Genomic DNA, 27,356 nt, shown 5'->3' on the forward strand with positions numbered 1-27,356 from the left:
TACCCAGCTCCAATGGGTACCTGACAATAGTTGGGGAAAAGTAAAGGCGGTTGGTCGTTGTGCTGGCTACGTGACACCCTCGTTAACCGTAGGCCACAAAAACAGATGAGCCTTACATCATCTGCCCTATAGACCACAAGTTCTGAAAGGGGAACTAGTTAGGCCAGGTTCACATCTAACCTTGCATTCACTTGCACCTATCCTTTGATCTGCTGCACCATTCGGGCACTACACAAGATCTGTCAACCTTCCTTCTCCATTCTTATCTCTCATCTGTCTTTGATATAATTTCATTAGCATGTTCTTTCTGAAAATATTGAAGCCTGCCTGGGTGGACCACTTCGGGGGCCGACCTTGAGTCTGTGTTTCCATACAAACTGTTTTTGTAACCTTGTTTTATTTTTTTTAACTTGTTCGAGAAGAGGGGGCACTTGTACGAACTTATCCTAGATGGAATAAGAAATGTGTCTTAACCCTGAAGATCGTATTGTCAGTATCATTATCTTGTACATGGTCTGTACATGCAAGTTATGGTTTAGTGAAAAAAAAAACACAACATAACAATTAAAAAGGAGTGTTAGCTATATATTGAATTGATGAACCTTAATGCACGTGCTTTGATATGTCAAAGGTCATTTTTCAACGTGGTTCTGGTCAATCACGTGGGCACGACCATCGTTGTTATGCACGTGTTGACGGACAATGGACAGTTTCGTCTGAAGATTGACAAACAAGAATACACAAGGACACAGCGCGCTGTTATAACACTGTTAGAGTAAGTTCAACCTTGTTATATCCCTGTTATAGTAAAATCAACTTTGTTATAGCCCTTTTAGAGTAAGTTCAACTTTGTTATAGCCCTTTTAGAGTGAGTTCAACTTTGTTGTAACCCTGTTATAGTTAGTAACTTTCTTATAGCCCTCTTAGAATAGGTTCAACTTTATTATAACCCTGTTAGGCAAGTTCAACTTTATTGTAACCTTACTAGAGTAAGTTCAACTTTGTTGTAAGCCTACTAAAACTATTTCAACTTTGATGTAGCCCTACTAGAGTTAGTTTAACTTTGTTGTAACCCTACTAGAGTTAGCTTAAATTTTTATAACACTATTAGGTTAAGTTCAACTTTGTTATAAACGTGTTAGAGTTATTTAAACTTTGTTATAATCCTTTTTGAGTTAGTTCAACCTCGTTATAGCCCTTTTAGAGTAAGTTCAGCTTTGCTTTAGCCCTGTTAGTGGAGGTTCAAATTTGTTATAGCAATATTAGAGTAAGTTCAACTTTGTTTTGCGTTATCACCGTATCGCCGCCTTTTTCAAGATTTTGTGTTAATATTCATTATCAATTCTTGTTTGTATTTATTGTCACTACTGAACGATAGATGATATAATGGGTCATTTATTGTTTTGTGTGGTTGCCATTCAGAGTGAAACTATATATTCTATATAATATTTTTATTTACTTCTCTATTTAGGTTTCCCTTAATTTCATATTGCAGGTTTAATTAGTTATTCTTGCTATTGTATCGCTCGTAGCTCGAAATCATTTCATACGATTATTATTTGGTGACAGCGATTTCGTCAATAAAACATGTTTATATTTTTTAAAATTATTTTGCCTAATTTCTTTTTAAATATCTCCCAATCTTCTATTTTTTTTAAACCTTTTCTTTATCTTATCTTATATAATACAGACGTTACTTCAAAAAAAAAAAAAAAGATGATTACGCCCTACGCGTCATGCATTTAGTCATGCATATTAACCAATGACTTAAATTCTGCCAAGTCACTGGTTTGCCTGGCTAGCTCAGGCAACTCATTCCAAGCTCTTATAGCACTAGGGAAGAAGAAGCATTTGTACACATTTGTCCTAGCATATAGAACGAGGAATGTGCCTTTATTTTCATGTATAATTGCTATTTTACTTTTGAGTCTTCTTTCCTGAAGGCTTTCTAAATTTAGTGATTTTACTAAAGGTGTTAGCTCCCATTATATCGCCACCACATTTCTTCATATCTGCTATATCGTTTTTGTTTTCCCTCCTACTATATTTTGTTGCTTGAAGAGCGTAAATACTAATATAACGGTAGACAAAGAGCTGACTACTATGATTGACTTTTAGTGGGAATATGTGCAAATACGCAATTAAGGAAGCTAAATAATGATGAAACCAATGACTGAGACCCTTTTTTTTAGATTTCAGGCTTACGGCATAAGTAGTTGTTCTTTTACTGAATCAGTAGAAGGATCGATCACAGGTAAGAAAAAGTTTATTTATCGAGGGGGCGGGGGGGGGGGGAAGTCCCATTCATATTACCTATTACCTAGATCTATATCTATCAATAAAATGTAAAGAGTGTATCTTCAGTTTTTTTTTTATATTCAGAACGTAATCATAATTTCGTACATTGTGTGCCAGAATTATAATTTCCAATCAACTTAAAAAAAAATATAGTTATAACTCTGATGGTGACACAGAAGTGGGTAGTTGTGTGTGTGAGCAGTCAGCTAACACACCTAACACCGGACATCGCTAGACGAGTGCAGACGGGTCAACCGTGACGGGTGACGACACGGCGAGGATTCGGGAAATATTTGTGGATTAAACCGACAAAACATTCAACGTTTTCACCCCCTTCCCCCTTGGTGTCGCTCCCAACGACCCCAGACATACGTTTGAAACTAGTAGACCTTAATGCCACTAAGCAAAGTCGTTCATCTAACGACCATCCAATTCTAGCACTGGAGACCATTAATACCTTCAAGCCCTGTGCTATTTTTGCATACTTGCAAATATTTCGGCATTAATGGTCCACTGTATCAGTGGATTAAAGATTCTCTGATAGGGAGAAAACAAACTGTAACAATTAATGGCTCTAAATCAACACCGATAACAGTAAACTCAGGTGTACCTCAAGGAACAGTCTTGGGTCCACTACTATTTTTAATTTACATAAATGATTTACCAAATTGCATTACTTCAGGAACAAAAGTCAGATTATTTGCAGACGATTGCATAATATATAGAACAATAAAAACAACACAAGACACAGATATTTTACAAAGAGAATTAGATGAATTACAGAAATGGAAATCAAATTGGAGCATGTCTTTCCACCCAGAAAAATGTCAGTTGTTAAGAGTAACAAAAAAACTAAAACAAATTAATTCCACTTATCTTATTCATGGCAAACCAGTAACACAGACTAAAAACGCAAAATACCTAGGTGTTATAATAAATGAAAAACTTTCATGGAATCCACATATTTATGAAACTACAAAAAAATCAAACAAAGCATTTGGATTTATTATTCTAGTTTAGAATACATGCAGGAACTATGTAATCAGATTACTACACTTAAAGAGACAAATAAAAATGCAGTTTTTTGGATTATGGGTGATTTCAACCTACCTGATATAAATTGGAAAACACTAACCATAGATAAACACCAAAACCTTAAGGACATAAATGAGCTTTTCATAGAAACTTTACACAACCTAAGTTTAGATCAAATCATTAAAAAGCCAACTAGATTAAACAACACATTAGATCTCTTCTTAACCAACAGACCTGGATTAGTAGTTGATTATGAAATTATCCCTGGTCTATCAGACCATGAGATCATAAAAATACACAGTCAGATAAAAGCAGTAGCCAATACAAAACCCAAAAGAAAAATCTTACTCTGGAATAAATGTAACCTAACACAACTACACCAAGCTGCATTAAACTTTCAACAAACATTCTTATTAGAAAAAGACATTAACCAACCAGTCGATGACCTCTGGAATTTCATTAAAAACCATCTTAAAAGCATTATAGAAAATCATATACCAACTAAATACACATCAAACAAAATAAATAAATGCTGGTTTAATAATAGACTAAAGAAGCTTTGTAAACAGAAGGAAAACCTATATAGAAAATTTAAAGAAACTAATGCAGAAAGAGTTTACAAAAAGTATATAAAAATTAAACACTTAACCCAAAAAGTAAGCAGACAGCTGCAGAGTGAATACATAAACAATGTAATATCTAAAGATAACAACAAAAACCTATGGTCATACATTAAGTCTAAGAAAATGGAAACAACAGGCGTAGCGCCATTAAAAGATGAACTTAACATAATACATAATGATAATGAAACTAAAGCAAACATTCTAAACAAATACTTTGCATCAGCATTCTCAGCCCCAGGAGACAAAGACATATTACTGAATTTCAACCAAGTAGACAACATAGAAGATATAGTAGTACAAGAAAATGGAATTCAAAAACTATTAGCCAACACCAAACCAAATAAAGCTTCTGGACCTGATGGTATTCCAGCTAGATTACTCAAAGAACTATGTAATGAGCTAGCCCCAGTGTTCAAAATACTCTTTCAGGCTTCACTTAACCAGGGCAGAGTACCAAAGGACTGGAAAGAAGCTAATGTCACCCCCCTATTTAAAAAAGGAGAAAAATCTGACCCAGGAAACTACAGACCAGTATCACTTACCAGCATCACATGTAAAATCCTAGAACACATAATATGTAGCAACATCATAAACCACTTAGACAAACATAATGTCCTCACACCATACCAACATGGCTTTAGGAAATATAGATCATGTGAAACACAACTAATAGGACTAATTGATGATTTTTCAAAAGGTTTAGATAATAGTGAACAAATAGATGCTATCTTACTAGATTTTTCTAAGGCTTTTGACAAAGTTCACCACCATAGTTTGCTTAAAAAATTAAAATATTTCGGCATTAATGGTCCACTGCATCAGTGGATAAAAGACTTTCTGATAGGGAGAGAACAAACTGTAATAATAAATGGTTCTAAATCAACACCGATAACAGTAAACTCAGGTGTACCTCAAGGAACAGTCTTGGGTCCACTACTATTTTTAATTTACATAAATGATTTACCAAATTGCATTACTTCAGGAACAAAAGTCAGATTATTTGCAGACGATTGCATAATATATAGAACAATAAAAACAACACAAGACACAGATATTTTACAAAGAGAATTAGATGAATTACAGAAATGGAAATCAAATTGGAGCATGTCTTTCCACCCAGAAAAATGTCAGTTGTTAAGAGTAACAAAAAAACTAAAACAAATTAATTCCACTTATCTTATTCATGGCAAACCAGTAACACAGACTAAAAACGCAAAATACCTAGGTGTTATAATAAATGAAAAACTGTCATGGAATCCACATATTGATGAAACTACAAAAAAATCAAACAAAGCATTAGGATTTATTAAAAGAAATTTCTATAAATCAAATAAGAAAATAAAACTAAAATGTTATTTAACCTTGGTTAGGCCAATAATAGAATATGCATCCTCTGTTTGGGACCCCTCAACTCAAGAAAACATTAAGAAACTAGAACAGACACAAAATAGAGCAGTGCGATTCATAACAAACGAATATTCACATTTGACTAGAGTAACACCTTTAGTAAAATCACTAAATTTAGAAAGCCTTCAGGACAGAAGGCTCAAAAGTAAAGTAGCAATAATACATAAAACACTGAACCATAATCTTCAAATACAAAAACAAAATTTAATAAAATACTCTGAAAGACACAAAGATAAAGGCACATTCCTCGTCCCATATGCTAGGACAAATTTGTACAAATACTCCTTCTTCCCTAGTGCTATTAGAGCATGGAATGGGTTGCCTGAGCTAGCCAGGAAAACCAGTGACTTGGCAGAATTTAAGTCATTGGTTAATATGCATGACTAAATGCATGACGCGTAGGACGTAATCATCTTCTTTTTTGAAGTAACGTCTGTATTATATAAGAAAATAAGAAAGATTAAAAGAAATTTCTATAAATCAAATACGAACATAAAACTAAAATGTTATTTAACCTTGGTTAGGCCAATAATAGAATATGCATCCTCCGTTTGGTACCCCTCAACTCAAGAAAACATTAAGAAACTGGAACAGACATAAAATAGAGCAGTGAGATTCATAACAAACGAATATTCACATTTGACTAGAGTAACACCTTTAGTAAAATCACTAAATTTAGAAAGTCTTCAGGACAGAAGGCTCAAAAGTAAGGTAGCAATCATACATAAAACACTGAACCATAATCTTCAAATACAAAAACAAAATTTAATAAAATACTCTGAAAGACACAAAGATAAAGGCACATTCCTTATCCCATATGCTAGGACAAATTTGTACAAATACTCCTTCTTCCCTAGTGCTATTAGAGCATGGAATGGGTTGCCTGAGCTAGCCAGGAAAGCCAGTGACTTGGCAGAATTTAAGTCATTGGTTAATATGCATGACTAAATGCATGACGCGTAGGACGTAATCATCTTCTTTTTTTGAAGTAACGTCTGTATTATATAAGACTAAGAAGACTGATGGGTCGGCATCGATAGATTCTGGAAGAGCAGGCTATGGAGCCTACATCTACTTTCTTGGCTCTCACTCAGTCAAAAACTTTGGACCATGTGGTAGTGTTTGCAGTTTCGATGCGGAGACCGTGGCAGTCTGTGAAGCCTTAAAAGTCATTGACTCTCAACTCGGCGAGGGACATTTAATGGCAACACAGATTGTTGTGGTCACTGACTCAATATCTGTACCACAGGCTCTGCAAAGCCGTGGTTCATGGTCACCTAATATAGACACTCTCATCATGGCTTCACACAACATTTTAGGCGAAGTGAATTTAGTGGTCTCAAATGAAATAGAAAAATAATAAAAAAAACAGCAAAAAAAACAAAACAAACTTAAATTCTGCTTTTATAAACAATCTAGAGTACTCCAACAACAATAATGAGGACAAGTTTCGCTATGTCTTCTCTAACAATAATTACAGTGCAAGGCCTCCACCAATCGGTTACCCTAGACGGCTGCCTAGTTTGCCTATGCCTAAGACTGGCCGTTCTCTTTTATTTATTTTGTCCGCGCTTTTTTGTCGGCGCTATTTTGTCAGCGCTATTTTGTCGGGTCATTCATATAGTCACTTAGTGGTAGCCATTCTAACATGTGTTTCTTTCAAATGTAGGGTCATATCTCGAGAGCGACTCCATATTTGGAGTTGTGAATGGACACTGCAGGGCTATAACTTACGTCCGGTCATGTGACTCTAATGATAAGAAGGTATACCGTGGCAAAACAGGAAATATCATGGGAGGTATGTAGATTTAATACGGGAGGTTTGAGATTTCTCTAAAATAACTCTATAATATACTGAAACTAATCTACTAATTTTAAATTTAATGTTGCATTCAGTCTATTGATAGATTATCTAGGATTTTTTTTTTGCTTTAAACCAGAAGTTTAGTTAATGTAGATCTACATCCTTATTTTAGTTCCGTTTAAATGAAAATGCCAATAGCTCTGTTGATAGCCGTGCTGAGACATCGAAGTACAAGCACGGTATATCAGTGCTGAAAGAATATCTAAAATCGCTTTTGAATTTCGGGATTTATAGGGCGCCCCTGAGTCCACCCAAATCTAATGGGTACCTGGCTTTAGTTGGGGAAAAGTAAAGGCAGTTGGTCGTTGTGCTGGCCACATGACACCCTGCTCGATAACTGTCGGCCAAAAAAAAACCCCACATATGACCTAACGACGTTCTGCGCTATTTGTGTACAGTGGACACATCGTTAGAATGTATAGATATAAGTTATCGGAAACTGAAATTGGAGTTATTTGCACTAATTGTATTTGTTTGTCTACTAGTACTTTTAGCAGGAAGAAGAGAAATACATAACAAAATATTTACAGTGGCGTCACTATGAGTGGGTGCGGAGGTGCGGGCCGCACAGAGTGACACCCACCAGGGGGTGACACCCAAGTGGTAAAAAAAGGCAAACTTTTAAAAATAAAAATTACTGCCTCGAATATCTCTGACAGTTCAGTATTAATATCTCCAAACCCTTCTATATGTAATTTATTTCAATTTTAGTCTTCCTATTGTAAGAAAAATAATGCGTTATAAAAGCCAGGAAAAAAGAGTTTTTGAAGCTCAAAAATGCAGAAAAACGATTGGCACTCGGGGCTTCGCTCCGAACAACTGTGAGTGAGCTTGAGGCGCTCCCCTAAGGATCTGATCTGAACAGTTTAGTGGTGAGCGTAACATTTTTGGTTGTAAAAATGTTGAGAAACACATAGACTTAAGCTCCTTGCGCCATAGGGCTGCAAGTTCTCTCCACAGTCTAAGGCGACTTTCACAGCAACTTCCCAGCTGGTGCCACGAAATTCAGGAATTCTATAAAGATGCGACTACAAGTTAGACGTGGACGGGCTTGTTTTCTTTTTTTTTTATTTCCTCTTTTCGGCTTTCATATTAAGACTGACTTTGGCAAACGTGTTTCGTCTTGTCTAATGATATGTCTCGCAAATCTCAATCGACGCTCTGTTACTACTTCCCTTCGATGGCGACTGTTTGAGCGAGAAAAGATTTCTCTATGTGTAACATGTCCTCGGTATGTTATTCACTGGGTCCTCCTTAGCCACGTGCATCTCTTTTCAACCTTCCAGGTCTCCAAGCGTAGGTGACCGTCGGGAAAAGGACTGTGTTAAGGAGGTGGATTTTAATCTCCAGGCTATAGGATTTGTTTGTTCTGAAAGGCCGTACAATGTTGATGGGGTAGTACTGGCTGAGCTGCACCCAATATGCGTAGCATTGTGTGCTTCTTTCTCCGTCATCTGTTTAAACATTTAATTGTGTTTCAAAGTAATGCTCTATTTCTGCAAACATTCAAACTCGGTTTGGTTTTACTCTACGGCAGGGGTTCTCAACCTGTGGGTCGCGACCCCCCTTGGGGGTTGATTGACGATTTGCCAGGGGTCACCGAAGACCATTGCAAATATGGACTGTTATTGTCTATTCTTCTATAGCTGTATGTGTGTGTGGAGGGGAGGGGTTGCGGCAGAGTGGGGGAGTTGTAAAAAGGTGTCGCAGAGCATAAAAGGTTGAGAGCCGCTTCTCTACGGGAACCCGAATGCAGCCTGTTTAATGTGTTGTTTTTTTTTTTTAAAGACATGGCCGATGGCTAGAAGAAAGAGAACTGGGGATAAGACCTCACCCGTATTAATGTTAAAGAATTTCGTTTTTCCACGGTCTGTTGTGACACAATAGCTTGATTTGATTTGGAGATGTAGCTTTATCTGAAAAAATTGTTGTAAGAATCCTTATTTTCTTGTATTTACTTACATGATGACCTTGACATCTAAGCCTACAAAACTGATCACCATTCTTTGTTGGTATTCCAGTCTTTGGTCGACGATGTTTCACGGGACGTCAAACCTGTTCAGTGTTTGAATTGCCTTTTCGGAAGCAGCTGAGAAGCACTAGTATTGACTATTATATCCGTGTCCTTAAGAGGTTGTTTAATAATCTCTAATAAAAATATGTTCAACTCAATGTTTCCAAATTCAATAACATTACATTTTTAATCTGGAGCGGGGTTTTAAACTCAAAACAATCTGGAGGGGTTTTTAATTTAAAGCTACCTGTAGGAGGGGTTTAAACTCAAAACCCCTCTTGCTACGCTCATAGAATTTTAAATGTGTAATTTTTTTTATATTGAAGAGGTAGTTTTTAGCTTCAAACCCCGCTGGAGGGAGGGGGTTTAAACACAAAGCTCCTCTTGGCTATGCTCATAGAATCCGGTGAAGGATGTATGCTTTAGTCTTATATTGAAGATGGGGTTTTATCGTAGAAATAATTCGGTGGGTGGTTTAAAATTATAATCTTCCTTAGATATGCTTCTGGAATTTGGGGATTGTCGTTTGCATTTTTTTTATAGAAGACCACAAAGCCCACTGGAAAGTGGTTTTAAACTCAAAATCCCACTTGGCTGCGCTTGGGCAAGTGATGGTTTAATATTAAAATCTTACCTTAAATAAACAAAATTAAATAAAAATCAGCCACAAAGTTCCACTCCCCAACCCCACATTGCGGGGAAGGGATTTCAGTTGGGGAAAGGGGTTGAACCAATAACCCCCCTGGCTACGCCTATGATATATATATATATATATATATATATATATATATATATATATATATATATATATTCCTTTTTGGGGGATGGCACTTAGAGCATACCGCATCGGGTGACACCGACCCTAGTGACGCCACTGCGTAACATTATCTATATCGCCATGCTAAAAAGACTTTTAGAAACATGGTTAATCCAAACTTCATTTTGAAAAGGAGACGCTATTCTAATTGCGTGATTCGCCTCTTTTTGATCCTAGAGATGTTGATACCTTTCGTCTCCTTCGGCAAGTCATTTGTGACCTTTGTCCCCTTAGGGGTCAGGAATCCTGGGTTTTACGTCATAACTGCTTCCGGTGATCACACCAGGTTGAACATTTTCAACCAGGGGAGGGAGGAGTGGCATACTTTACATAAGGGACAGTGGGTCTCGGTAAGTATACTGTTTCCGAACCGTATGTCTGTTCACTCTGTCTGTCTGTCTGTACAAGTATTAATCAAGTATTTTTTTACAGTTCTTATACTTAGATCAGGTTGAAAATTTGCACCGTTATTTGTTATTTCTAACAAAGCAAGTAACAATCTAAAAATATATCAAATAATGATGTCTGATAACTTAAAAGGCAAACACATGTTCTCTCTTACAGACAAACACATGTTCAACTGTAAGAGAGACCACGTGTTTGACTGTAAGAGAGACCACGTGTTTGACTGTAAGAGAGACCACGTGTTTGACTGTAAGAGAGACCACGTGTTTGACTGTAAGAGAGACCATGTGTTTGACTGTAAGAGAGACCACGTGTTTGACTGTAAGAGAGACCACGTGTTTGACTGTAAGAGAGACCACGTGTTTGACTGTAAGAGAGACCATGTGTTTGACTGTAAGAGAGACCACGTGTTTGACTGTAAGAGAGACCACGTGTTTGACTGTAAGAGAGACCACGTGTTTGACTGTAAGAGAGACCACGTGTTTGACTGTAAGAGAGACTCTGCATGTCAGTTGTTTTTTGGACGACTGGACTTGTCTTCGCAAGATCCAGAGAGGCTTGGACACCATTCGGATATCGTGTCCGTCAATGCGTCTCTTTATAGTTGGTTTATTTGCGTACGTGAGCATGTGCATCGCAATTTGTTGTCATCAATCTTGTGTGTGGGTAGACGTCATGCACTAGTATATCGAAGTTCCTCTCTCACAGAAGAATGAGGCGCTGATGTTTGCTTTTCGGGCCAACTGTTTCCACTATTTCCACGTTATATCTGTGGTGCTAGGTCTTGGATATTCTTCATCCAGACTTTTCGGCCGTGATTTAGTCACTGATGTGTGAGTCCGGCCTTGGATAGGGCAGAGCCATGTTTCCGCTCATGTCGTTGTTGATACTCCTGAGCCGCGAGCCCCGTGTTGAGTTTGTCAGAGGTGTGTTATTTAATCACATGTAACACTAGACATTACTTAACTTGTTATTGTAACGCAATGAATTATGTCTTACAGCTAATTATCCCTTTATGCCCTTTATATGTTCTCTTAAATGTGTGTTGGCACCTCGAGCATTTATTATAAAGCTTATATCGACTCAGAAGGGCGCGGTGGCTGAGTGGTTAAGCGCTTAGCTTCCGAACCAGGGTTCGTGGACTCGAATCTCAGTGAAGACTGAAAATTTGAATTTCGGGATTTTAGGGCGCCCCTGAGTCCACCCAACTCTAAGAGGTACCTGACATTAGTTGGGGGACGTAAAGGCTGTTAGTCATTGTGCTGGCCACATGACATCCTGCTCGTTAACCATTAGCCAAAGAAACAAATATCTTTCAACTGGTCCGCTTAATAGATCGGAAGATCAGAAAGAGAAACTTTAAGTTTTACTTTTTGTATATCATCTCACTCTGTCTACTGGACATTTCAAACACGTTATGTCTCCCCACAGCGATGCTCGGATAAACTGAAACTTTGCACAATTATTTCTTGTACTATAGCAAAACATGAATCAATATTTAAAAAAGAAGGAATTAGTCCCAGATATGGATACTAATTAATTATTATGTATCATTATGTATTATATAATATTCATTAATATGTAGGGTTTTGTCCTTTTAGAAAATTGTTCACGTTATGTCACCTGCACCTCTTCTCTGTTGAAGAAAAAATTTTACTAAATTATGTATTGTACCTAGATAAACATGAATTTATAAAAAAAAAACACACACAATGAATCAATTATTTATTGGTGATTATTTAATTTAATATCGAAAAAGGGAAATAAATTCAGCTTTGAAATTTATAGTTATAAATGTGAAGTTCTTCCCCTTATATATGCTTTGTTTTTCTTAATAGTATTTTTCTATTTTGTTTGCTTAAGGTTTGCAGCTAGTTATTTAAACGTTGCTTCGTGTTACAGTCGTTTTTTTTTTAACTGCTATTACTATAAATAGAATTGACCCCACGTACATAACACACTCCTTTGTGCTATAGAGAAAGGAGACCCCCCAATGTGTGAGTACTGTGACTCTTATCACACCATGGGACATATCCTCCTTGACTGACGCAGATACCAGGGTATTGGAGGGAAATATTTTGGAGCAGACAACTTAAAAGCACTTTTGGATAATGTTGACCCTGGGAAGATACTCGGCTTTATCCGGGAGGTGGGTTGACCACTACAATTTGAGTTGAGATTGGGCAAACTATTGTAAATATTGGCGTGGCTATCTAGAAGTGGGCTCGAGGTTCAACACCCAACTCGGGCAGAGTTGTGTTTACTGAGCGCCTAAAGGCAGCATGGAAAACCAACTCCTAGATACCCCCTCCCCCCCCCCCCCAACTGGTCCACAAATGAGATTGGACCAAAAGCGCTCTGATCATGCTATAAGCATGAAAGTAGCGCTATATAAAAGCTATAATATAGAATCTATAATATATACATATTTACAACAGATTTCTTTATTACACTATGAAAATGTTTACTACTTGAGTTGTGCATGGAATTATTTTTAATAACATAGTACTTGAACGTTTAGCACTTGAGCTATAAAGAGGGAGTAACCCATGAGGGATTATGGGCACGACATGGCATAAATTGTGCCAATGTATCAAAAAAAAACAAAATTATTAAACATATATATTTTGAACTGCGATTTCAGATACCGGGACAGTTTGCCTGGCTTGAGTGTGATGTAGCCTGCCAAGTGGTGTATTTCCAGAACTCGAGCTGCCTTCAAAATGGATTACCGACAGATAACGGAGGTCCCAGCATGCTGGTGGTCATTCCATGCCAGCTGTACTACTTCATATATGCCGTCATGTAAGTAAAGTAAGTATAGAGCAGATGATGTCAAGGTCATCATGTAAGTAAATAAGTATAGGGCAGATGATGCCAAGGTCATCATGTAAGTAAAGTGAGTATGGGCAGATGATATCAAGGTCATCATGCAATTAATTATAGGGCAAATGATGTCAAGGTCATTGTTTAAGTAAAGTAAGTATAGGACAGATGATGTCAAGGTCATCATGTAAGTAAAGTAAATATAGGGCAGATGATGTCAAGGTCATCATGTAAGTAAAGTAAGTATAGGGCAGATGATGACAAGGTCATCATGTAAGTACAGTAAGTATAGGTAAGATGATTCCAAGGTCATCATGTAAGTACAGTAAGTATAGGGCAGATGATGACAAGGTCATCATGTAAGTACAGTAAGTATAGGGCAGATGATATTAAGGTCATCATGTAAGTACAGTAGACAGAGTTGATATGATCTTTGTAAAAAACAGAAAAAATAACTATTTCTTGCCGAAATTGACAAATAAAAGTAAAGAGAGATGCACTAATCTGATTTCTCCAGGGTGCCAGATGTTACAATGTCTCACTACCTGACCTTGATAGTAAGACAGAGAGTAGAGGTTGGTCTGCGACAAATTCACACGATGTTTGCAGCCGACAACTTTCCCACGTAGGTACTACCACAGTTCTGCATAGTTCTAGACCAGTGGTCTTCAACCGGGATACTAGCGCCCCTCCCCCGAGCGATTTCATGAAATTGGGGGGGCGCTGTTAGTCAAATGGGGCGATAGTGGGAGCTGGGCAAAATGGGGAGCAGTGGGTATAAAGAGGAGCTTAGAGATGAAAGAAGAACCTACAGGTGCGCTGAAACAAAAACAAATTAAAAATTTTCAAAATTAACACTTGCAAAATAAATATAGACCACAGGCATATATTATACCTAGACAGGACACAAATATTTCAAAAACTGCACAAAAATGTCATGAAAAACTTCTGAAATAAGGCGTTTTTTTTGTATAGTAATAAGAAGTAAAGATGTTGTTTATTAAATCCTAATCTATGTAACTTTTAATTTAATGTTTACATCTAGATCTAGTAAATGAACATCGAAATAAGAGCATTAATTAATATTTTGTAATTTTTAGATGCGTAATCTAGAAAGATCTAGACTCTAGACAATTAATTAATGTAAATGTACATTGAATGATTAAAATCAACAGACCTCGATCTAGGATTTTCGATACATTATCTTAATGGAAACTATCAGGAAATGATTTGATTTTATAGATTTTAGTGACTATTTAGTTCTGTGATTAATAGTCCATTCTTTTTTAATTCAATAAATGGTTTGCATTATTTCTAAACTTTGATAACTAAAGATCTATACTTTTCTAAGAAGAATACAAGTGCACATGAAAAGTTGGAGAAATAACTTGTTCACTATTTCAACCAGATAGACAAGTAATACAGCCCCTTCTGTCTCCACAGTTGATGCGAACAGATGAGTCTCTAGTTTGGTTTCATCTGAAGACGGGGGAGAATCTAGTAAAATTTCCATTTTCAAACATTGTGATTTATAGGGCAGATGATGTAAAGGTCACCTGTTTTTTGTGGCCTACAGTTAACGAGGGTGTCATGTGGCCAGTACAACGACCAGCTGCCTTTACTCCCCCCCCCCCCAACTAATGTCTAGTAGCCATTAGAACTGGGTGCACTCAGAATTGCTGAAATATCTCGAATTTCGAAATTCAATTTTTTTTTCACAAGGATTCGAACCCAGGACCCCTGGTTCAGAAGCCAAGCGCTTTACCGCTCAGCCACTATGCCTCCAGGCAGAATATGGTGCGACTAAACATATCAATTCTGAGCAGCAAAGCTTGCCACAGTTTGCGCGTGTGTATGCATCTGTTTTAGGGCTGCTTTCACTTACTTTCTCATCATTCAGGTAGCTTCGTTTCTTTTGTTCTCGGAGAGGTTTGTACCAGCACGCACAATCTGTCTCCATACAGTCTGATCTTGGGCTATTTCCACCCGTAATTTCATTGACGTCTGTCTCAGATCTCACTTGCAGACATCTCTATAGGTTAGTCTTAGGCGGCCCTTGCGTCTGACTAATTCCGCAAGCTCAGTATATAGGATGTCTTTAGGAATTTTGTCTTTTCCGAGCGTAGATACTGTAAACATGTGTAAATATTGGCCAATTTTAAAATATTCCAATTGGAGACACGATCCCTCTAGTTCAGTGGTTTTCAACCTGTGGGTCGCGACCCCCTTGACGATTTGCCAGGGGTCGCCAGAGACCATCGAAAAAATGAATAGTTTTGTCTATTCTTCTATTGCTGTGTGTCTGAGCGGGGGGGGGGGGGGTCGCGGCAGAGTGTTGGTATGTAAAGAGGGGTCGCCGAGCTTAAAAGGTTGAGAACCGCTGCTCTAGTTGTTATATGCTTTGTAATAGAAACAAAAATGTTTGATCGTATTTAGTTAAATTTTTTGTTTGTTGAACCAGTCGCTTACTTCAGGACCATGTGACGATCATTGAACACAGCAACTATCAAGGGATCTGGGTCGTCGTGCCGTTCAGTGTCCAGAAGAATGAGAACTTCCTAGTTCTGTCCAACATCTCCAGGTTTGGCTGCTTTCTTTACGGAGTCGGTGCGACCGCCACGTACATGCACAACGTGGGCTTCATCTCGTCCAATATCAATCTAGCGGTAAGTGTTGACCTAGCTACTACCTACCTATCAATGTATCTATATGTCTGCCTAGCTATTTACTACATGTCTCTCTATGTCTGCTTAGCGTTTCACTACCCAGGGCCGGTCTTAGGCAACTGGAACCTTATCGGTCGCAGTGGGCCCGCGCTTTCATAGGCCCCGCGCTAATTCTAGGTGTAATTATTAAATTGCAAAATATATACGAAAAATTCCTGGAAATATCATGAATTTATTAAAATCTCCTAAAAACTCACAAAAAATCGCATGAAAAATTAACAAAATTGTCATTTGTGGGTGTCATTCATTGCGGAAAACGCCAATCCTACACGCGATGAAAGAAAAAAGGCATTGTCAGCTTTCATGTAATAAAATGTAATAATCGGGCGAATTTTCACCTTAATTGGAAGCTACAATACTTTATTTACTTTTATAGTTACTGGCATATATATCTGCCATAGGTTGCAAGGCTCGTAAAGTAAAGTTAATTTGATCGCAATTTTGTACTTAGTAAAGTCGAATTTTTTTTTCTAATATAAAATCTTAATTTTTACTTATTATCCTTATTTCCACACAGACTGGGCCCCGCGCAATCAGTTTCGCATAGGGCCCCGCTATTGTTAGGACCGGTCCTGTCACTACCTACCTACCTACCTATCTTTCCAGCAACAACCTAGGCTACCTATCAATCTATACATTTACCTAGCTACTTACTACCTTTCTATCTATATGTCTATCTAACCGTTTATTATGTGCTTACTACCTATCTACCTGCCAATCTACCTACCAATGTATGGATTTGTCTACCAAGCTATTAATTGTCTACCTATATGTATGCTTTTTCATTTATTGCCTGCATATTCTTCCAGCCACTACATACCTATTTATCTATCTATTTACCTAACTACTCACTACCTGCCTATCTAATATGCATACTTGGCCATTAACTATCTAAAATCCTATCTATCTAATTGTCTAGCTACTGTATGCCTACCTCCCTAAGTACCTAGCTATATAACTACCTAGCCATTAACAACATACCTAGATTACCTCCTGTAAGTCCATAGATGCTCTGGAATCTTATATTTATTCAATACCCCCTCTGGCGTTTATTAAAGTGTCAATTGTTTATCAGTAATTACTAGAGTCTATAACAACGAACATGCAGATTCAAAAATTAATACACTGATAGCAGACGTCTCATTTATTAGATATAAAATAATGATTTACTGGCAAACCCAGCCATAAAGAATTACATATTATATTTCGCAAATTGACTTATATCCAATGAAATATACTAAGTACACAACTGGTAATACTTACTGAACCTACTACATAAAACATCCATACAGTTCAAGAACATTGCGACTAATGACTTCTTACCATGTGGTCAGCTACAGACCGATAATTTTTCCGTGCAAAAAGCTAGAGATCATAAAGTGACTACAAAATCATTTCATGTCACAACGAGTCTCAGACGAGTCTGTGACACCTACCTATCTTTCCACCTTCTACCTGCCTACCCACCTGTCTATCAATATATCTACCTAGCTACTTTCTACCAATATACCTATATCTCTGTTAACAACCACCTGCCTACCTACTTACATATCTCTATATACATACTCGTCTGCCTATTTTAACGCGCTGTCTACGATTTTGAAGATCAATGATGAGTTCAGCTTGTGACCTGACAACGCAAACCCTTTAGCTACCAATTCTAATATAGACAAAGCAATTGTCCTCAAAATATCTATCGAAGATTTTTTCTTCTCGTCTGTACCTGTCTTAGGCAAAGGTCTCTTCTTTGAGTCACAGGTGTATGTCTCGCAACCCTCTTCAGAGGCCGCCTGCTGCCAGCTGCTCAAATTTCTCCAGACCAGTTCTTCTTCTTCTTTCTCGTTCTCATCTTTATGTTGGCGCGTTTAGATGACTAGACCAATATCTGAGGTGAACCGCGCAGTGGTTTCCACATCAGGGAGCTCTCCATACGATTTTCTTTCTCCAGACCAGTGATAGGATCTGCAATGTCCGATAGGCGAACAGTCACCAGAATACCAATGTGTGACGCTTCTCGTTTCAGACATGCAGTAACAGTATGGGATCCATGAAGATTGGTGACCTGATTGACAACGATTGCGACGGATCAGTGGATGAGGAGTTCGGCGATAAGATGGGTTCGCTTCTCATTCTACATTCTACAATAGGAATTTGTATTTGGAATCCTTGTATTAGGAATCCTTGTATTAGGAATCTTTGTATTAAGAATCTTTGCATTATGCAAAATGGATTTAGAATACGATTTTATTTTTTTTATGGCACAACGGCACAATTTAGGCCATGCCGTGACCGTATTATTTAAAATACAAACATGTTTTTAATCTTTTGAAATGTTTTGTTACTCAAACTTGTGTGATAAATTTAAACTCCAGCAATGGGCAAACTTTTTTTTTTAGGGGTCGGAAATAGGAAAATTTTTTAGCGAGCCATTAAATGAAAACTTTGGCATGAAATCTAAGGCTATGAAAATTAAGTTAATCCCATCTATTAGTTCAAGCTGCGAGTGGTTTAGATAGTATTCCTGCTTTGGTTCCTATTGGCAGGTAGTTATCTATATATATAATTCTCTTCGTGGCCCAACCATGCAGGACACCACGGTGAAAACGTCACGGAAAGATGAGCGTGATCTTAAGGAAGTGATTTAACTATTTGTTGTCTGTTTTTGTTTTACCAACCACTTTGGCCCTCTTTCTGGCTACGTTTTTAAAATTCAGGCATGGTTTCATTTTTTTTTTACATTTTGTCTGTTATGTCGCGCTCCCTTATTGATATGCAACTGTGTAGTGTGTCTTACTGTGTAGTGTGTCTTACTGTTCCATTAGGGAAGTGTTTCCCAAACTGTGTTCCGCGATACCCTAGTGTCCCACGACGCCTGAATATGTGTCCCACGAGGCCTGAATATGTGTCCCACGAGGCCTGAATATGTGTCCCACGAGGCCTGAATATGTGTCCCACGAGGCCTGAATATGTGTCTCACGACGCCTGAATATGTGTCCCACTACGCCTGAATATGTGTCCCACGAGGCCTGAATATGTGTCCCACGAGGCCTGAATATGTGTCCCACGACGCCTGAATATGTGTCTCACGACGCCTGAATATGTGTCTCACGACGCCTGAATATGTGTCCCACAAAGCCTGAATATGTGTCCCACGAGGCCTGAATATGTGTCCCACGAGGCCTGAATATGTGTCCCACGACGCCTGAATATGTGTCACACGACGCCTGAATATGTGTCCCACGAGGCCTGAATATGTGCCCCACGAGGCCTGAATATGTGTCCCACGAGGCCTGAATATGTGTCACACGAGGCCTGAATATGTGTCCCACGAGGCCTGAATATGTGTCCCACGAGGCCTGAATATGTGTCCCACGACGCCTGAATATGTGTCACACGACGCCTGAATATGTGTCCCACGAGGCCTGAATATGTGTCCCACGAGGCCTGAATATGTGTCCCACGAGGCCTGAATATGTGCTCCACGAGGCCTGAATATGTGTTCCACGAGGCCTGAATATGTGTTCCACGAGGCCTGAATACGTGTCCCACGACGCCTGAATATGTGTCCCACGACGCCTGAATATGTGTCCCACGACGCCTGAATACGTGTCCCACGACGCCTGAATACGTGTCCCACGACGCCTGAATATGTGTCCCACGAAGCCTGAATACGTGTTCCACGACGCCTGAATATGTGTCCCACGAGGCCTGAATACGTGTCCCACGACGCCTGAATACGTGTCCCACGACACGTGAATATGTGTCCCACGACACGTGAATATGTGTCCCACGACGCCTGAATATGTGTCCCACGAGGCCTGAATACGTGTCCCACGAGGCCTGAATACGTGTCCCACGACGCCTGAATACGTGTCCCACGACACGTGAATATGTGTCCCACGACGCCTGAATACGTGTCCCACGACGCCTGAATATGTGTCCCACGACACGTGAATATGTGTCCCACGACACGTGAATACGTGTCCCACGACACGTGAATACGTGTCCCACGACACGTGAATATGTGTCCCACGACGCCTGAATACGTGTCCCACGACACATTAATATGTGTCCCACGACGCCTGAATACGTGTCCCACGACGCGTGAATATGTGTCCCACGACGCCTGAATACGTGTCCCACGACGCGTGAATATGTGTCCCACGACGCCTGAATACGTGTCCCACGACGCCTGAATACGTGTCCCACGACACCTGAATACGTGTCCCACGACGCCTGAATATGTGTTCCACGAACAACTGGAATAATTAACTAGTAAGCCACTACGTGAATTAATCTCTCTAAAAAATAATCCAAGTGTTTTGTTATATACCAAGAATTGGAGAAGTGTTGCGTTAAAAGGAATATTTTGGGAAACACGAGGATAAAGTCATGAGAATGTGTCATGTCTTTCATGGTAGTCCGTGTTTTGTGTCTCTGTTTTATAGCATTCAACTGTTTCTGACGTTACTATTATGTGTTAAATGTGAATATATATATATAATTCTCTTCGTCGCCCTACCATGCGGAACACCAAGCAAGCACACCAAGTCTCTAACCCTTGATGACAAGTCATGGCACAATAACTCTTTTATTTCTACAAGTCTGACTAGGGTTACCCCACCCTAACTGTCACGGCGACAGAGAGCGAGGCTCAGAAAAAAAAATGAGGGGGCACGTATGCTACGTCTCTGGTCGGCTCATTAATAATAATAATAATAATAGCTTTTATATAGCGCTACTTTCATGGTTACAGCATTCTCAAAGCGCTATAATCCTATCTCATTTGTGGACTAGTGGAGGGTGAACCTGGGAGAGGGTTTTCCGTGCTGCATTTAGGCTCTTAATAAACACAACTCTGCTCAAGTCGAGTGTCGAACCCCGAACCCCCTTCATAGTTAGCCAAGCCAAGCCAAGTTCAAGCGCACTTGGCCTCTCGACCACAGTGGTCAGGTATTACCACACGATGATCCAGCGTATCAGGAAATATGTGGTTTGGGCATTATTCAACAGGAATCCACTTCTTAAATTCAAATACATTAGAATCAGAAATTGGGATCACGATAACCTAGAGAATATTCCAAGAGTAGAAACACAAACTAAGCAAAATACATTTTTAATGGACCCTGAATTTATCTAATTATCTCCCCTCTTTATGGTTTATCTAAAAATTGTCCAGATAATTGCAGTTATATTCGCTAAATAGAGCTAATATTTTTTTTTGTTTCCTGTATCTTTTTTTTTTATTATTGAACGTTACACTTTTTGATTTGTCCATTTAATCCTTATTCTCAGATGAGGATAACGACGGAAAGGCTGATGAGGACTTGCGACATTTTTATAGTGAGTCGTTTCTAGCCTAGTGGGCCTTTTTTTTTTCGGTAAAATTTTAGTAGGCCAGCATCCACTGTAACACATTTCCCCTTTCTAATTATCTACAACCGCCTTCCTATGGACTTGCATCCGAACAACGCCAGAACTGGATGTTAACAGAATGACAAACAAGGAGGCGCGGTGAATGAGAGGTAAAGCGCTTGGCTTCTGAGCCGCGGGTCCCGGGTTCGTATCTTGGTGGACTGGGATTTTTAATTTCTGAATCTTTGGACGCCTCTGAGTCCACCCAGCTCTAATGGTCTAGACATTGCAATTAAATAGCGGCTACACACATGACCTAGACATTGCAATTAAATAGCGGCTACACACATAACCTAGACATTGCAATTAAATAGCGGCTACACACATGACCTAGACATAGCAATTAAATAGCGGCTACACACATGACCTAGACATTGCAATTAAATAGCGGCTACACACATGACCTAGACATTGCAATTAAATAGCGGCTACACTCATGACCTAGACATAGCAATTAAATAGCGGCTACACACATGACCTAGACATTGCAATTAAATAGCGGCTACACACATGACCTAGACATAGCAATTAAATAGCGGCTACACACATAGCCTAGACATTGTAATTAAATAGCGGCTATATTAATTAGCAGTGTTTCATAATGCACAATAAAATTCTGTCGCAATAGTCACACTTAGATCTTTAACGAACCGGGAACGGCTCTTGCCTTAAGGCTCCAATAAGAGACTGGCCGTACACCAAAAAAACATCAATAAAAATTTAGATAATCATTCTGTAAAATTCATTGGTCCATGTTCCGCGGTCACATAAAAATGCTCATAACAATCACTTCATTGAATATATATATCCAAATTAACAATGTAATAATATTATTACTAAAAGTAATCCTTAAGCTTTGGTTACATGGTGTCAGTAGGTCTAAAAATATAAGCAGCATTTTCCATTCCTAAATACTTTCTCCTTTTTTCGCGGAGGTAGACATAGTTGTGGTTGTTAAATGTTGTTAGTTCGAACATCATAGCTTCTAACAATATTGAGAATAGTATTTTTTTGCCTGCCTAGGTGGACCACTTTGGGGGCGGATTCTGAGTTTGAATCTATCTTGTAACCTTTTTTTTTTTGTTTAATTTCAGGAGATATGTATGCCATGGTAAACGAATATTCCCCACGTAAGTGCTTTTGTGTCAGAACTGATGTCATGTAGATCTATATTCTTTCCCATTGCGCTGCCATTGAAGAACAAGAGAAAGGGAGAGAGAGAGAGAGAGAGAGAGAGAGAGAGGAGAAGAGAAGAAAAAGAGAGAGGGCAGAAAAGTGAGCGAGAAAGGAGTGGACCGTCCAAAGTTTATAGATCAAATGAGAGAGCTTTACAAAATGCAGGATTAGAAAAAAAAAATAATAAAATGAAAACGGTACAGATTGAGAGAAAAGGGGAGAGAATGAAGGATAGTGACGGAGAGAGAGATAGAAGGAATGAGAGAGAAGGAATGAGAGAGATATAAAAGGGAGAGAGAGAGAAAAAAAAGGAGATAAAGAAAGAGCGGACAGTTCAGTTCAAAGTATCAGATACACAGTGACGGAGAGAGAGATAGAAGGAATGAGAGAGAAGGAATGAGAGAGATATAAAAGGGAGAGAGAGAGAAAAAAAAAAGGAGATAAAGAAAGGTCGGACAGTTCAGTTCAAAGTATCAGATACTCTAGTTGGCCAAATTATTGGTTCACATTTTCTATGTAGAGCAGGGGTCTCAAACTCATATCAGCATGTGGGCCACAGTGGAAAGTAACAACCATTCAGCGGGCCACACCACAAAAAGAGAATGTTTTATTTTTTTAAAGAACACTACTGTCACTGCAGTAAAATGCTAAAACAAAGTTTTAATAATTATTAATTACATTTAGCGTAGTTTATTACAGGCAGTTTAGTTTACTAAAATAAGTTGACGTTGTCTCTGTCACTAATAAAAAAGCAGAAACTGTAGTTCCCCCAAAAAACAACAACTATAATTTCTAGGCCAACTGCAGATGGCTCGTCACTCATGTTTCTGTCCACTCAGCTGAGAGCGTTTGGCAAAGACCAGACCATCGATATTAGGCCTGAAGTCGCGTGTAGTGGCAAGCCGCAAAGTTGCTATTAGATGCTCATCAGTCAGTCTTGATCGTAATGTTGTTTTGTTAATCTTCATTCTAAAAAAAAAAAACTATTCGCAAACGTACGTACTCCCAAACATCGCTAGAATTCTAGCATCTGTGCAGAATAAGTTTGGAAACTTCTCTCTGGGAAGAAACTGGTAGAAATCTGGAACACCAACATCAGCGTATTTTTGCTTCAGAACAGTGTCACACTGCAGGACTTCCTCTGGAACGTTTTTCTCGTTAACTGCGAACGGAGTGGCAACAAGGAAAAACTGTGTTTCGAGAGCAGTGAATTGCTGAAAGCGGTGTTCAAAATCTTCCAGTAGTCTGGAGAGGATGTCTACGTAGTCTTTCAGGCGCTGTGGTTCAACCGTAATGCTCTGTAGAATAGACAAATGAGCCAGGTTTCCATATGCCAGCTGAGTGGCCCACAAAGTCAGCTTGCATCTGAATGATTTGATGCGGTCAAACATCACGGTAATCAGCTGCTTTGCGCCCTGTAGTTGTGAATTGAGTGCATTGAGATGTTGCGTGATGTCAGTAAGAAAAGCAAGATCCGACAAAAACATTGGGTCACTGAGCTGAGGTATGTCTCCGTCTTTCATTGCCATGACCAATGCTATTTCCCATCTCAGTTCAAAAAATCTCTGCAGCACTTTTCCACGACTCAACCATCTGACTTCCGTTTCTAAATCAGCTAGAGATGACACAAACTGTCTGTAGTTGAGACCCAGTGCACGTATGAAGTTCACCGTATTCACGACAACATCCTTCACGTTCTTCATTAGTAGACATTTGCCACAGAGTGCTTCTTGGTGCAGACTGCAGTGTATGGCTGCAAAATATCCCGCCAAGCTGAGCTGATACCGTTTCTCTACCATTAATCCAACAACACCAACCTTCTCTAAACAAATTGCTAGTGCACCGTCCGTAGCCACTGAAACAAGTTTTTTTCCCACTGTAGCCCACACCTGTCAATACAAGCTTCCAGTTCTTGAAACACGTCGCGTCCAGTCGTCGTTCCTTTCACAGCGTCCAATAGCTCTTCAACAATGTTCAAGTTTTCGTCGACCCCACAAATGAATACAGTATGCGGTGTCTGTTACACCAGTAGACTCGTCCAGTGCAATGGAATATGCTACAAAGTCTTTTGCAGCGGCAATCAGTTGCTGTTGAACATTTGTCGCTGACTCGGTGATCCTGCTTGCAGCTGTGTTCGCAGATAAACTTATGCCTTCGAAGAGTTTCTTTTTCTTGGGGCAGATAATTTCACACGCCTGTAGCATACACTCTTTTACAAACTGGCCTTCAGTGAATGGTCGTGATGCCTTTGCTATCATCTCGCTTACAACAAAGCTTGCCTTCACAGAATCTTCGCTTGCAGTAGACGGACACCTCATTTACTGATTTGTGCAGTTGTAAATCATTTCACGGCTTATATGTGGTCATAGTAAATTTTATATAATTTTTTCGAATTCGCGGACGTGGCCGCGGGCCACTCAAAATTGTTTCGCGGGTCACATGTGGCCCGCGGGCCACGTGTTTGAGACCACTGATGTAGAGCATAACGAAAGTGTATGAGTTGGCTATCTATCTTTATGTCTATCTATCAATCTATCTATCTATTTATCCTATCTATCTATCTATCTATCTTTATGTCTATCTATCAATCTATCTATCTTATCAATCTATCTATCTTATCAATCTATCTATCTATCTTTATGTCAATCTATCTATCTTATCAATCTATCCATCTATCTTTATGTCTATCTATCAATCTATCTATCTTATCTATCTTATCTATCTTATCTATCTATCTATCTATCTATCTATCTATCTATCTATCTATCTATCTATCTATCTATCTTATCTATCTATCTATCTATCTATCTTTCTATCTATCTTTCTATCTTTCTATCTATCTATCTATCTATCTATCTATCTATCTATCTATCTATCTATCTATCTATCTTTATGTCTGTCTGTTTATCTGTCTTATCTATCAATCTATCTATACATCTATCTAAATTATCTGTTTATCTTTTATCTATCTATCTATCTATCTATCTATCTATCTATCTATCTATCTATCTATCTATCTAACTATTTATCTATCTATCTATCTTTATGTTTGTCTGTCTATCTGTCTAGCAATCTATCTATCTTATCTATCTATCTTATCTATCTATCTATCTATCTATCTATCTATCTATCTATCTATCTATCTATATATATATATATATGTCTTTATGTCTGTCTGTCTGTCTATCTGTCTATTTATCAATTATTTATCTTTATGTCTATCTATCAATCTATCTATCTTATCTTACTTATCTTATCTATCTATCTATCTATCTATCTTTATGTCTGTCTGTCTATCTATCTATCTATTTATCTATCTATCTATCTATCTATCTATCTATCTGTCTATCTATCTATCTATCTTTATGTCTGTCTGTCTATCTGTCTATCTATCTATCTCTCTATATATCTATCTATCCGTTTGTCTGTTTGTCTATTTATTTATGGTTCAAAAAGGAAACCTAGTTTGACCACAGCTGGACAACGTTTATGCCTGCGCTGAATGTTGCAAAATATATAGGTCGCATCTGGGACAGCGTACCTATGTAAAATACTATACTTCTCATTAATCGAAGAAAAGCGTTATTATTATTATTATCTATTTATCTATTAATCTATCTTTGTATCTTTCTATCTATCTAATCGTCAGATCACCCAGCTTTAATACATGACATCACATTCAAAGTCAACATTGACATTGTGACCACAAAGGCGCCACTGAGGCTCTCGACGTATGTTCCAAAAATCAGGACCCCCAATCCCATGGTGCCGATAACAATAACGACACCTTTACCCACCTTTGAGAAAGGTGACTGTTAAAGTTGGCATAGATCTTGTTATGGCTCTTCCGCGGTGTCGAATACGACCAATGAAATAAACAGGAGGTAGCCTTCAAACTAATCCAGTAACACCGGCGAAAGGCCGAAACAATCAATATAAGTAGTCGGCGCTAGTGTTGAAACAACATACACTTTTAATACTCAAAAATGTCCGCTATTACTAGCCGTCTATATTACGTTTTATTCCTGTTCTCCTAAGCAAAGCGTCTTGTGAATTACTTAATCGTTTTGTAGTAATTACTTAATTGTTTTTATATAGCAGAAAGGGAGCTAAACTTGTAATTTCTTTTAGATAAATGGCAGTAATTGACGGTTCTTTCCCTTTGATAAGGTTTGTATTTAAAAAGTTTTCTTTTTTTTTTCTATTTGCTTGTTTTTTAAATGAAGAAAATTGATGGTCACAAAATTGACATTAAGAAGTAACGGGACAAGCTGATGGCAAATTGTAGGAGACATTGGAAACAGTAGAACATGCACACTAGAACGTCAAGTATCCGGATTTAATTGGTGCCGGAATCCGTCCGGATATTCAATCGTCCAGATAATCGAATGAGGGACGTTATAAGCGTCAACTTTACCGCCAATAAAGAAAAATCAATATGGGGGTACCAGCCAAAAGTAAACATAAAATTTAAGCAAACTATACAAGGGAACAAATAGTTATACGTATTAGCCCACCTTTATTAACGGCATAACAGGAAGACAACTTATACCATCATCATCTTTCCTTTGAACTGTGGCAAAGAACAAAGCAGCAGCCCATTGAAGTAGATATCCTTCAGAGACGCTGGAGATGGATAGGCCACACCCTTCGCAAGCCTGCATCCAACATTACAAGGCAAGTTCTAACTTGGAACCCCCAAGGAAACAGGAAGAAGGGACGGCCCTGGAATACATGGCGCCGCGATTTG

General features: G+C 38.5%; 1 protein-coding gene across 1 annotated transcript in view; it reads left to right on the forward strand.

The window, feature by feature from the left end:
• The window catches only part of LOC106065198 (uncharacterized), a 44,267-nt gene that overhangs the window by 7,912 nt on the left and 8,999 nt on the right, over positions 1-27,356 (forward strand). Inside the window, exons 7-17 of the mRNA XM_056017870.1 lie at positions 632-775; positions 2,193-2,254; positions 7,033-7,161; positions 10,236-10,408; positions 13,108-13,268; positions 13,807-13,914; positions 15,751-15,955; positions 18,039-18,132; positions 21,311-21,358; positions 22,525-22,560; positions 26,256-26,414. Of these exons, the coding sequence (XP_055873845.1) occupies positions 632-775; positions 2,193-2,254; positions 7,033-7,161; positions 10,236-10,408; positions 13,108-13,268; positions 13,807-13,914; positions 15,751-15,955; positions 18,039-18,132; positions 21,311-21,358; positions 22,525-22,560; positions 26,256-26,414 (1,319 nt within the window). The remainder of the gene's footprint in view (positions 1-631; positions 776-2,192; positions 2,255-7,032; positions 7,162-10,235; positions 10,409-13,107; positions 13,269-13,806; positions 13,915-15,750; positions 15,956-18,038; positions 18,133-21,310; positions 21,359-22,524; positions 22,561-26,255; positions 26,415-27,356) is intronic.

The sequence above is a fragment of the Biomphalaria glabrata genome, chromosome 18 (genome assembly GCF_947242115.1).
Source record: "Biomphalaria glabrata chromosome 18, xgBioGlab47.1, whole genome shotgun sequence".
Taxonomy (NCBI): domain Eukaryota; kingdom Metazoa; phylum Mollusca; class Gastropoda; family Planorbidae; genus Biomphalaria; species Biomphalaria glabrata.